Below are 12,651 nucleotides of genomic sequence, written 5' to 3'. Positions count from 1 at the left end.
CAATATCCAATCTAAAAAAATTCATAAAGTGTGGCTAATACATTCTTAACTTCAGATATTTGCAGCAGCCAAAAATAACCACATAATTATACCTTACTTTAGAAAATGCAGACCAGTTGGGCTAATAATATGAACATTGAACCTGCTTCCATTTTAATTCAGAAAAAAAAAAATTAGTTATACATTTTTTTTTAGAAATAGCTCATACATAAATAAAAAATATAAGATATAAGAGTTACCAATAGACAACTGACAAAAGCATACACATTAATTTAATTAAATAATGTTAAGTAAATGATTCACTTTTGAAACAAAAATCACACATTAGTATCAGTATTAAGCAATCACAAATTACTAGCCAACAAACAATTTCACATTTTTTCAATACTCTTACAGCAGCTTATTCAACTTTAAGAAATAAGCTCCAAGCACATAAAACAAATAAAATATTCAAAATGTTACATAAAAAAGCAATTACAAAGGCAAATTATATTTATTATTTTAGCAATAAATTATATCAGAAATAAAATGTATATCTTCTGAGAAGTATATTCCTTTATTATTTACAATAATGCTCCTAGATGTCAGCTTTTTGACACAGAGTGCATAGACATTGTTTTATTGAAGTACAACAGCAATTATCACTTGAATACAATATAGGCAATCAAAGCACTGGTTGTTTAAGTCAAGTTTGCTCCCAGTGAAATTCACACTTAATTTGTTCAGTAAATCACATGTATTGGTATCTATTTGTTCTGTAAGGTAAGCAGATTGGTTCATGTGGCATAAACTATGGAGATCTCCACAATTTACCAGGTTTAAAAAACAGGTTGTAAAAAAGAATTAAAATCTCTATCAGTATTGCAAATAATAATTTTTCAGCCAAATACACAAACATATTTTGAATAACTTTTTAAAACAACCTGGCAACCTTTCACACCAGAAACATTTTCTTTTCAATATTTAAATTTACAGCTATAAAAAAAACACGTAAATTATAAATCACCCCACTTCATAATTCAAAATTTGACCTAAATAATCTAGAAAAATATAATGATGAGACAATTAATTAAATTATAGATATCAACCTGTTTATTAAGGCACCTTTCATTGGCTGGCCTGGAATAAAATTGCTCAGTGTATTGGAGGGCTAAAAGAAATCAAATTTTTATGTCAAAGTTACTACATCACAGAGGGAGCACAATCTAATGACATGACCACTGGTCATCACATTTTAGAGGTAGCACTGTCTTATGCTATGACCACTGAAGTCACATAATGGGGGCACCATCTAATCATATGACCACAGGTCACCACATCATAGAGAGAACACTGTTTAATGATATGACAACTGAATAGTTGATTTTGCAAGACATTGTGAACAGCAAAATAAGGCTCAGTGGTTATCATTTATCAAATTTAAAAACAATACAGTAAAATGAATTCATAAACAGCAGTCTTTTTTAAAAAAAAAAACAGAAATGTATAGAAGAATATGAAGAAAATAAACTGAATTTAAATTTTGGTAGACTAAATTTTTTTACATGCATCTGTTATTATATCCTCACTTTCGTGACTTAACTAGAGAGTTGCTATGGTGGTGATTAGTAACACAATATCTGATGTAGCCATCTTAATTATAAAAATATTAAATTTTGTTTTAGCAACAATGTTTCATAATAAAAGATTTCCAAATTTTATTCTTAACAGACTCAAAGGAATTTTATAAATTACAATGAGCAGATCATAAATTTTTTTTTTAATATTAGTGTAACTACGTATTTTAAAGTAACATAACTCTCTGTTTAAAACAAGAAAAAAATGTAATTGTTCATTTTTTAGGTCTATGATGAAGGAAAAACTTTTTTTAATAATACATTATGTTACAGTGAACTGAGCTGAACTAAGTAAATAAAAGAATAGTGTAAAAAATCAGCACAAAATATATTCTTTTGATTGTTCAAATTGATTTTCACATTTTGATGATAAAGTAAAACATATTTATTTTAAAAAAATGGAAGAATAAAAATGAAAGTAAATATAATGGAATGCATCCTATCATTTGTTCTGTTAAAATAAATAACTGACACTAAGAATCCTTTTTGTCATTCATATTGTCATCATTCATATTGTCATCAATCACTTGTATTGCACAGCTTCTAGGGAACCATCCTCGTAAACGTTTTGTCACTGTTCAAAGAGATAGTGGATATTTACATTACATTCATAGTAAACTTTTTTTTTTCATACATATAGCAACTAGGACAAAAACTGTAGAAGAGTCATTTATGGAATATCAATTGAAACAGCAGCTTCTACAATAATAATTATTAGAGAGGTTGGGAAGGTGGTCACCAAAACTGACTATACTAGAGAACTGCTGTAGCAGACTTCAGGCCAAGGACATGGTGGGTTAATGGAGTTACTAAAAACTGACTTTACTAGAGTCTTGCTATGGTGGTGATTAGTTGCATCTGCTGGGCAAAACTAATTAAATAATTTTAAGATTTTACAATTTTAATCTTTAAAAAACTTGTCAAATATTTTCAGTAGTACACCTACAATTATCAGAAAATAATTCTGGCTTTTTATTTAAGCATTTAACTTGAATAAAATTTATAAATAGAAAACTGCTTACCTGTATGACCTTCAATGACCTCAGCAGCTATCTTACAACCATACAACCACCTCCTAGAAAAACAACAACATCCTCTTAGTCTCAATAAACTCAATAGCACAGCCACTTTAACCCTTAAAGCGCTCAGCTGGTATTCAGGAAGTGCATTAAAAAATGGGATCAAAATGGTAATGTTTACAAATTTTGATACCCCCTTGTAATATTACCATTTTAAAGTGTGATCTATACATTATAGACCTATGAACCCATACATTAATGGAAAGCTTAAATAATAAAGAATATGAAAACACATTAACTATTAACAGAAAAACACAATAGTCAAAATTTAAGAAAAATGAAATACAAACCATTTTTTTTACCTTCGCAAATAATTTTAATTCCTTGAATAAAGTACACATAAATTTTCAAAAACAAACACCACAATCTAAAAAACAAAGTACCAAAACCAGCACATTTATATCCTTGATAAGAAATCACACACTGGTAGTAAATATAGGGTCCTATGGTATTTGGCAAAGCATTCCGGACACAGTCCAACATTGCAACCAGAACACTCCCACCCACTTCTGACTCTTGCAGAATGACCTGCAACACACTGTCTTTTTTTGCACACTTGTAGTTTCACTAAATCATGGCCATCTAGTGGATAACTGTAAGCAGAAGGCACTGGGGACTCAACACCATTTCTGGTGGTTGATATTTCCTCCCTTGTCCGTTTGCGACGAACAATTTTTTCTGGTGTGAATTTAGAGGACAGGCTCTCCAAAACAGAAATGATAAAATTGCACCTAAAAAGCACAGGCTTGTCTGAAGTGTTCAGCTTGTATAAGATATAGCTGTTTAGCACAGCTCTACCTAACAAAGAGAAGAATACTTTATTTGTCCATTTGAGGGTTTGACGTTAAGCCAGGTGCATACAGTTTTTTTTTTTAACGTGCAGGGAACCATGGTGTTTCTTGGCTATGGTGGCAGGAGTCCCAATAAGCATTGGAATTGGGCTTTTGATTTAAGCCCATGTTCAGGACCACAGCAAGAAAGGCCCTAAATTCAGCTAGGGTGAGTGGAGTCAATTTGTGGACTCTTGATCAGGGAATGATGTCATAACTTCTCTTTGTTGCTCTCGATGAACTCGCTAGCGTAGCAGTTGGTCTCAGCTATGATAACATTGGTAAGCTCTGATGATAAAAACAGATCCAAGTATTCAACAGGCTTAGCATTAGCAGCTGGTTTATGCTTGGGTCCTGGATTTGCTGTAAACAGGATAGGTCTAGGGCCACAATCCTCTCCAACAATAGGCTGCCAATGTCCATCAGCTGTAAGAGATTCCCTGTCCTCTGAATCTGAAAAATAGTTTAAATTTATAATTAGAGCCTATTATTTTATTTTTTAATAATTATATTGACTTCATTTACATTTGTTTACCTAAATGATATATTTAATATAGAGATCTAGATATTCATTCATAAATTTTGAAACAGTATCTACCTAAAGAGGTGGGCGTGGCACTTCAAGCACCCACACCCTTACAGTAAAAATAAAATAATGTAATAATTTTCCCGACACTAGATCTACTTTCACTTTATTTTTAAAATTCATCACCAAGCTGAAGAGAAAGTATTTGTATTTATTAAATTCGAACACTTACCATACAAATCATCTAAAACGCTGCTATCAAAGTCATCATCAGTCTCAATTATGTTCTTGAGTCACCTTCACTGTCTCTTGAGTCGCTGTCCAATTTTATTTGTAAAAAATTTAGCTTTCACAGTACAAACACTAAACCACGATGTTTGAAATCGGAAATGGCGGAAGTATTCGTGTATTTACGGTTACTGGTCTAATTGCCGAGTATTTACGAAAAATACGGCCGCAAACACACGAAACCACGATCGTGGCCTTACGCGTCATACGTTCTGTTATAGCAAAGCCACGATCGTGGCCATGCGCGCTTTAAGGGTTAAGCCAACATGTTTTATAAACCAGAAACTGTAACAAACAACTTACTTTTTCCACCTGGTGACTAAAACTCTGTCCCCTATATCTACACTGATCCTGGGCTCATCAGTGCATGGCACACAACAACCAGTTCTCACTCCTTTTGTTATAGGAAACAAAGAGCCAGAATATTTCTCTGTTATCATGTACTCTATAGTTCTCTCCCTTTTTTCTCTTTTCTGCATCACTTGCTCCATCTAGGAAACAAAATCAACAGTGTAATCAATAGTGAACTGAAATTAATAGACAGAACTAAAACCTGACTTGCAAACTTGAAAAATACTTTAGTCTAATTATATTTGCTTTATGAAAGTCAAATACAATTTTTTAAATGATTAATCAAAAGCAAAGATAAAAATACTGTATGAAAATCTAATTTTGCAACAACAAAATTAAAAATGGCAAAATTATCATAATAGAATAGCTAACCAATCATATAGATGGTTTACATATAATGCAATAAGGGTAGTTGTGAGTATTGTTATACTTATAATTTATAGTAGCTCTATGCATAGACAGGTTTAGTGAAAGGAAGAGTACAGAGGGAAATGCCTGCCTGTGGGTCAGCACTAGGCCAAGGACTTACTGTCAGAGAGAACTGATGGCAGCCGTGAGCCACATCCCACCTGATCCCATTTGACTTGGGTCTACCAGTCCAGGTAAACACCTGTCTCAAGTTTTCCTTCCAGCCCAGGTTGTATGGGTAGATAAACTCCCCTTCCTCTTCTTCTCTGTCCCTATCCAGAGCCTGGTTAAAAAAATATTAATTGTACAATTAGTATTTTTGTTTATCAATTAAAATATTGATAGACAATATTTAATGCAATGTTATTTTAAAAATACAACCTTGTCTATTATCCAGGATTCAATGCCGGTCTCATTTTTTAAGACACTTCGTATCTGAAATTTTTAAAAAGTTTTAGATAAAACTATTATTAACTGAGTGAAAATTTTGATCAATGTAAACTTTAATTAACAAAATGGCAACAACCAATGAATAAATATCACAAAAGCAAACAAAATCACTTCTATAACTGTACGTTATGTGGTGGATTAACAAATTTGTATGACAAAATAAAAATTGACCCCCAGCCTGTTGGATATTAACAAGGTGAGTTTTTTTAACATTGCCACCCCCTGACAAAATACAAAAATTATATAATTTAGTTTATATAGAAATTATATATCTTAACCAGTGATCTAGCATAAGTAACCTTTCCCATGAAAGTATAATAAAGGTGAATACAAAAATTTTAAAGAATTTAAACAAAAACTAAATTTCCTAAAAAAAATCATTTTATATCAAAAATTGTAAAAAAAAAAGTTATAGTAGTTTGTGAGTCCTACTTCATGCTTTAAAATTTCATTTATGTTTGGTTAAAAACAATATAATATTATGGAAATAAAGACCAGAAGAAAATTAAACTCTTAATTAAAAGTAATAAGATTTAAGAAATGGTAACCTGTATGTAGAACAGCATTCCCACAGCAATGATGACTCCAATGGCCAGCCCAATGGCAAACATGGTGACAACAAAACCCCACACACCAAGGTAAACCAGAGGATCATTAGGGCGGGCATGAAAATAATAATGCTGAAACAAGATTCACAACATCATGACATTCAATGAGTGGGAATTAAATAATCAAACATTTACAATGACATAATCTTTGTGATTGTTCATAAATTTAGAAATTCAAATATTCAATGAAAAGCAGGAATATTTTTATGTTTTTACTACTGTGCTACATCAGATTAAGCTACAAAATCAAAGCAATAGATTCAATTTTAGTTTGGATTTTATTTTAAAGTTCTTAATAAAACATCTGTCATATCAATCTATTTGAGGTTTTTAAACCTCCAAGTACAATAATGACAGTATTGTTCTACTCTTGACATTTGAAAATATGCAAAAATTCTGAGCAAACACAAACACACCAATATACACAGGATCAACTTACAAAGTTTAGTGCTCTATAAATAGAAGGGATGAGGATAAAGAGAGCATGCAAGCAGCCTATTGGGGCAAATAATAGAAACCAACAAAAATTGGCATGGTTCAAGTGACCACAACATGTATTTATCCATGGGCAGTGATGGTCCATTTTCATTACACACCTGCCAATAAAAATTGATAATTGATATAAAAGAAACAATTGTACTGCATACTGATAAATATTCATTACTGTTGTTGACAATCACATCAAGATGAATCCTACCTGCCACATTTTCGACAGTGATGGGACCTAGGAGCTTTGTAGCCCTGACAAGCTTCACAGTATTGGAGGAACTGTTCATGTTGTGGATTTTTCTGGAATCAATATTGTCATAAGAAATTTGGTTTCACTAATGAATTTGCTATATCTTAATAAGCAAATAAAGTAACATACAATTTTAAGTATGCTTAAAAATTAGTGTTTTCACATTTTCTTTAAAAAATATTATCAGGAAAAATGTAACATAATAATAAACAAACTAGCAACATTTAAATTAGTATGCTCTATATCAAAGGACACATCAAAGGCTACATCAAAGGACATAAAAAAAGACAACTTGTATCTTTAAATGTCATTTGATGTTAATAGAATATAAATATATGTAAAAGTTGTACATAATACATCAACATGTAAATTAAAGTATAAAAATGTAATACATAAAAAAAACCTACTGGTTTCCACATGATGGGGACAAAGCCAGGTCCTTTAATACAGGCAGAAAAATAGTTGTGTAGAGTGAGAGCCACCCATGACAAGAAACAGGAGAAGTTAACAAAAGCTCCGAGGCTCATGAGCGGGGGCCACCACATCACATGACACCTGATGGCCACCAGGCTGATTGTGAAGATCACAGACAGGGCCAGAATTGGGCCCCAATGTAAGAATTGTCTCCAGGTTCCAACTCTCTCAAAGCCCATGTTTTTTTAAAAAGTTATCTTTTAAAGAAATTTAGCAAATTAAATTTTTATTGCTCAGGAATTCTTGCCTGCTGTCATATTCAAAAACCTGCAAATATTATCAAACCATAATAGTAACTCTGCATGAGCATTAGGCCCCTACCATTTTATTTAACTTATGAATGCACATAAATGAAAAAAATAATTCAATGCCTCTATTCTATTTTCAGACACAAAAATAACTAAGGCTCATATTCTTTTAGAATCTTACAATGCATTCTAATCAAATTGTGTATTAAATAGACTAGGTACGTTTTTTATTTATTTATTATATTTATTAGGCCTATTCAAACTATTGGCAAATGTAAGTCCTCCTAGGACCTAGGTTGATTTACAATCTACTTATTCAACTTATTGTTTATTTTAAAAAATAAAATGTAGTTTTTAATCTAAAAATCTATTACTTATATTATTAGTACAGTAGGCCTATACTAAACTAAGCTAGGCCCCTAGATATCTGGAATCTAGATCTTTATAGTGTAGTTGTAAGCTTGGTTGTTAGAATTACGTTGTAATTTACAGTCAGTGAGATAAGCTTGTCATAGGCCTAATGTATTTACTAAATTTACTAGATCTAGGCCTAGTTATTAATTAATAGTTAATATTAATAGTTATATTTAGGCTATGGTTATAGTTACTTTTTAGCGCAATTTCCATTCTGGAGAATTGCGTTTATTAACCCGTCATTTCTGGATGTATGAATGTATGGATGTGTGTTCGCAGCTTTAAGTCGTATCTCCTCCTCAACGAAGCAATATCGAGGACTAGTTCCGAAAGCAAATTTGTTAAGCAAGTTACGAGGATGATAGTGGGCCAAAAAAATTCCGGAATTCCTTCCTGGATTTCGCGGAAAAGCTAAAAAACCTAAAAAAAATGCAGTTTTTGGCCCATATCTCGGCAACCAGACCACTTAGCGACTTGAAACATTTACCAATCGATTCCTGCCATAATTTAGAACAATATTTCGGAAGAAAGTTTTCAAAAATATCCTTTCGTTCGGTCACAAATTTTAAAATTACTTATAACACATACAAACCGATCGTTCTCCTAGCTTGAACGCACCCCAGCATTATACATCAGAGCTATTTTTAGATAACATAAGGAAATTGCGCATAAATGTCTCTAGACTTTTTAATTAACTTGTTTTTTTAGTAATTAAAAAAATATTAGGCCCAAATTAAATTAATAATTTTATTAGGCCTATAGACTACTATAGAGTAGTATAGAGTACTATAGATAGACTTCTATATATTACTATAATTATTAAATTATTACTAGATTCTAGATCTAAATCTAGATCTGCTTAGTTACTTAGTAATACTTAGTGAGTTGTTACTCTGAGTGTTATGAGTATAGTATGGAGGGTTGTTAGTCTTAGTCCGGATACCCCCCCCCCCCTCCCCGCTTTCTACGAACTACGAAGCCTAAGACCACAGGCAACAATGATCAATCTTAGTAAGTTTGACTTACCAGCCACAACAATGTGACTATAGATTACTTAATAGATTCTAGGGTAAAATCTTAGTTTAGCGTCGTAAATTCGGCCAAAACTAGTAATGTAGGAGAGAGTGCAATAATGAATATGTCATTAAATATGAGTATATTTTCGTATATTTTGATAAAATATTATAAATAATTGAATAATAGATCACCATTTATGGTTAAATCAATTTAAATATCCTGAAATTAATTTTTATCAACCCTGTTCGAGATAGTAAATTTACTATTAAAAACAGCAGCCATCTTAAGAAAATGTTATTTAGAGTAGCTTCCCTTTCATTTCTATTCGTATGAAAATGTATTTAAATATGATTGTCTTGTTGTATAGTCCGTATAACAAAGCATTTTTTAAAATTCTGCTCTTTAAAAACTGAATGTCCTAAGAAACAACTTTATTAATTCTAGAAGCATTGTGAGATGCAACTTGTATCCATGTTTTAAATCACGTTTTTTTTTACTAATGTTTATTTGATCTTACTATTACTATATAGTTTGAGTTTTTTCTTATTGTTTGAATGTTCACTATTTTCATTTCAGGTTTTTCTTTCCATCAGTTAGATCTAGTGATTCTATCGTAACTTATGACATTTTTTTTTTACTTCTCTTTACCTTAATTAAACCCCAACCTCCGTCATATTTTTGTTGTCAATGTCACAACAAGTCATAAGGGGGCATCCATAAATGACGTCACACTCGTAGGGGGAGGGGGGGGGGTCCGTAATTTTGTGACGATGTGTGATGAGGGGGAGGGGGGGGGGGGGTTCAGATGTTGCGACGTCACATTTTTGCATTATAAAAAAAGAAAAAAGTTTTAATAAATTGTAATAGTTTAGACAAGATTTTGGAAAAATATCGATGTTTAAAAAAAATTCAACTGCAATTTTGAGGGGGGTTGTAGGTTGAGGTGTGACGTCATTTTAGGGGGGGGGTCTGGCTTTTTCTGACGACGTGTGACGGAGGGGAGGGGGGGGGAGGTAAAAATCGTCAAAAAAGCGTGACGTCATTTATGGATGACCCCTAATGTAAAAAATTACGCTTCGCTCTGCCTTATCTAAGATCTCTAGCCATAATTTTGACAACAATAAATGTTTGTCATCATTTATATATACAGAGAGACAAAATGTATTATCCACCAGCTTCCCTCGTAAAACATCATCTAAAATAATCAGCCACTCCACCCCTTAAGTGCGTGTTGTCATTATGGTCGATCGCAAGTCTCCACCTGCCAGACAGATTTTGGTTATCCTTTGTTGTCAAATTGTCAATATCAAGTACCCAAGTGAGTGATATGGGGTTGTCCATAAATGATGTCACATATGATTTGCTACGGGAGTGAGTGAAGATTTGTGACGTCAACTCAGGTGGCTTTGCAATTTATGACGTGTCGGTCTCATGAAAGGAGGTGAACGGGGAAAAATACCTATGTGGTTGATGGAGAACCTCTATAATGCTTTGTTCAATCAAAATAACGATAAATAAGCATTAGTATACGTATACCTTGCTTAAAACGAATTATCATAAATGTTGCAAGCCTGCCAGTTTAAGACATTTGGCAAAACGGCCTTAACTTAACACATTATCCCCGTCAAAAAGGCTTGCCACCAAATGCCTGCTGACGAATAAGCCGCGTCTAATGCGGGGCGTTAGGAATACGGCCATTAGCATGGGCCGCGTTAGAGCACCAGTAGGCTATCGCGCTTTGTAAGATGACGTAAATACTTAAATTCAATTTCGCTAAACTGCGCAAAAATTTAGTTATGTTCCATCGTTTGAGGAAATTTATTTTCTTGGACTTAAATTGAAATATCATGTTGACTGTCTGGCTCATAATTTCCGAATATCACTTTTAATGTATCAAGATTCAGAACTATAATTTACTTTAATATAAGTGTCATCTTATCGTTTATTGTGCTTTTTATAAAGCGCGGAGCAGCTACAAAATCGGACGGCCATCCTGTTTTCACCAAGCTTCTTTTGGAGCTTAATATGGGTAGTCTAGTTCTATACGGTGTGAGCTTAATACATTTTTAAAGGGCCGAAAGTCTCAAGACAGCAAGCTTGCAGAAATAACTACGTACGTTTAAATGGACGAGTGATAGATGTGTTAGGGGCTGTTTAATGAACACCAACTTATGTAATCAAATTAAACGTCGCAAAAGCGTCAAAAAGGCAGTGCTTGTTGTTTTTTTTTTTCTATAAAATTAGCTTAACGGTCGGCGGTACCGCTACATGACGTCACGTGCGAGCGTTAACTCGGTGACGATGTGCTAAGTGGGGGAATGAAAAAGGTAGGGTTCAAGAAATGCGACTCAGCAAGCTTTTTACATTTCTTGACCCTTCTTAATAGTTCTTTCGTCCCCACTGAGAAAATGGATCACCAATGAATGACGCGTCATACTTCTACAGCTGGTCTTTCTCCCACAACCATCCCGTTTTCACGAAAAAAAAAACCTGACCCGTCTCCAAAATCACATCGCTGAGTTCTACTCAACCTCTCCCCACCACAAATCACAATTTCTATCTGAAACAATATGTTCATGTTTGCTCTGTAATAATGCACGCTGTCATTACTATCTTAAGAGCGACGTCATTTATGAGCGATCTAAAATAATTGATTTGCTTACTGCAAATAAAGTGTTCAAAAGTTCAACCTCCCAACAATTGTTGTGGTCTTGGATGCACACTATTAAGTCTGATAAGGTCTATTAGTCATTCATGTCAACTATATTAAAAAAAGAAAAATTACTATACAGGGGGGTCATCCATAAATGACGTCACGCTTTTTTGACGATTTCCCCCCCCCCCTCCCCCACACGTCGTCACAAAAAGCCAGACCCCCCACCCCCCTAAAGTGACGTCACACCTCAGCCTACAACCCCTCAAAATTGCAGTTGAATTGTTTTTAAACAGCTATATTTTTCCAAAATCTTGTCTGAACTCTGTCAAAATAGAGTATTTTAATCAATTGTTATTACAATGTATTAAAACAGTTATCTAAAACGCAAAATAACGTCTAAAATTCGTCACACCATGTGAACCCCCCTCCCCACTACGAGTGTGACGTCATTTATGGACGACCCCCAGGCATGTATTAATATTAAAACAATACAAAGCAATCATATTAAACCACAAAATCAACACAAAAGACATGCGAATAGACAATTTATTGTTTTTGAAACATGGCCGCTGCTTGAATTTACTCATTGTTGTCTCGAACGGGGTAGTTTAAAGTTTATTCCAGGATATTTATGACTGGTTTGGTCTTGGATTGTGATTTGTTATTCAATTATCTGTTATATTATGTAAAATATGACATAAATATGGCCAAATGAAAGAAATATTCATTAGTTACCTTCATCGCACATTACTAGCTACGTTGGAATTTACGACGCTAAACTAAGATTTTACCGATTCTAGATCAAACTAGATTTAGATTTCTAGTCTAGATCTAGAACCTATATCAGTATATCTCTTCTCTTGTCTATGTTTGTTTGGTGCATAAGAAAGATATACCTACTCAGCCTAGGATTGAGAATTTAGTCCACAATTTTTAACAACCCACCC

General features: G+C 33.3%; 1 protein-coding gene across 3 annotated transcripts; it reads right to left on the bottom strand.

The window, feature by feature from the left end:
- Nucleotides 1-1,780: 1,780 nt before the first annotated feature.
- LOC131948189 (palmitoyltransferase ZDHHC6-like) lies at nt 1,781-12,642 on the bottom strand. Of its 3 annotated transcripts, none has more exons than XM_059309730.1 (10): nt 12,601-12,642; nt 7,303-7,636; nt 6,854-6,945; nt 6,596-6,752; nt 6,097-6,228; nt 5,480-5,533; nt 5,220-5,381; nt 4,643-4,830; nt 2,639-2,691; nt 1,781-2,190 (listed from the first exon to the last, which is right to left on the bottom strand). In XM_059309730.1, the coding sequence occupies exons 2-10, from the start codon at nt 7,546-7,548 to the stop codon at nt 2,090-2,092; spliced, it is 1,185 nt and encodes a 394-aa protein (XP_059165713.1). In that variant the 5' UTR covers nt 7,549-7,636; nt 12,601-12,642; the 3' UTR covers nt 1,781-2,089. The 3 variants fall into 3 exon arrangements, with proteins under 3 accessions (XP_059165713.1, XP_059165714.1, XP_059165712.1); XM_059309731.1 differs by having other exon boundaries at nt 12,605-12,642; XM_059309729.1 differs by lacking the exon at nt 12,601-12,642 and adding an exon at nt 9,058-9,099.
- Nucleotides 12,643-12,651: the final 9 nt, after the last annotated feature.

Source organism: Physella acuta, unplaced genomic scaffold, assembly GCF_028476545.2.
Source record: "Physella acuta isolate Inbredline_101_S28 unplaced genomic scaffold, ASM2847654v3 ptg000628l, whole genome shotgun sequence".
Classification (NCBI taxonomy): domain Eukaryota; kingdom Metazoa; phylum Mollusca; class Gastropoda; family Physidae; genus Physella; species Physella acuta.
This window is presented reverse-complemented; position numbering and strand designations above follow the sequence as displayed.

Bases quoted from the DNA above. Each gene is read 5' to 3' on its own strand.
- LOC131948189 (XM_059309730.1), bottom strand. From the start codon at position 7,548: ATGGGCTTTGAGAGAGTTGGAACCTGGAGACAATTCTTACATTGGGGC. The intron at 6,946-7,302 runs GTAGGTTTTTTT...TATTGATTCCAG, and splicing joins TCCCCATCATGTGGAAACCA to AAAAATCCACAACATGAACA. The intron at 6,229-6,595 runs GTAAGTTGATCC...ATCTTGTTTCAG, and splicing joins TTTATAGAGCACTAAACTTT to CATTATTATTTTCATGCCCG.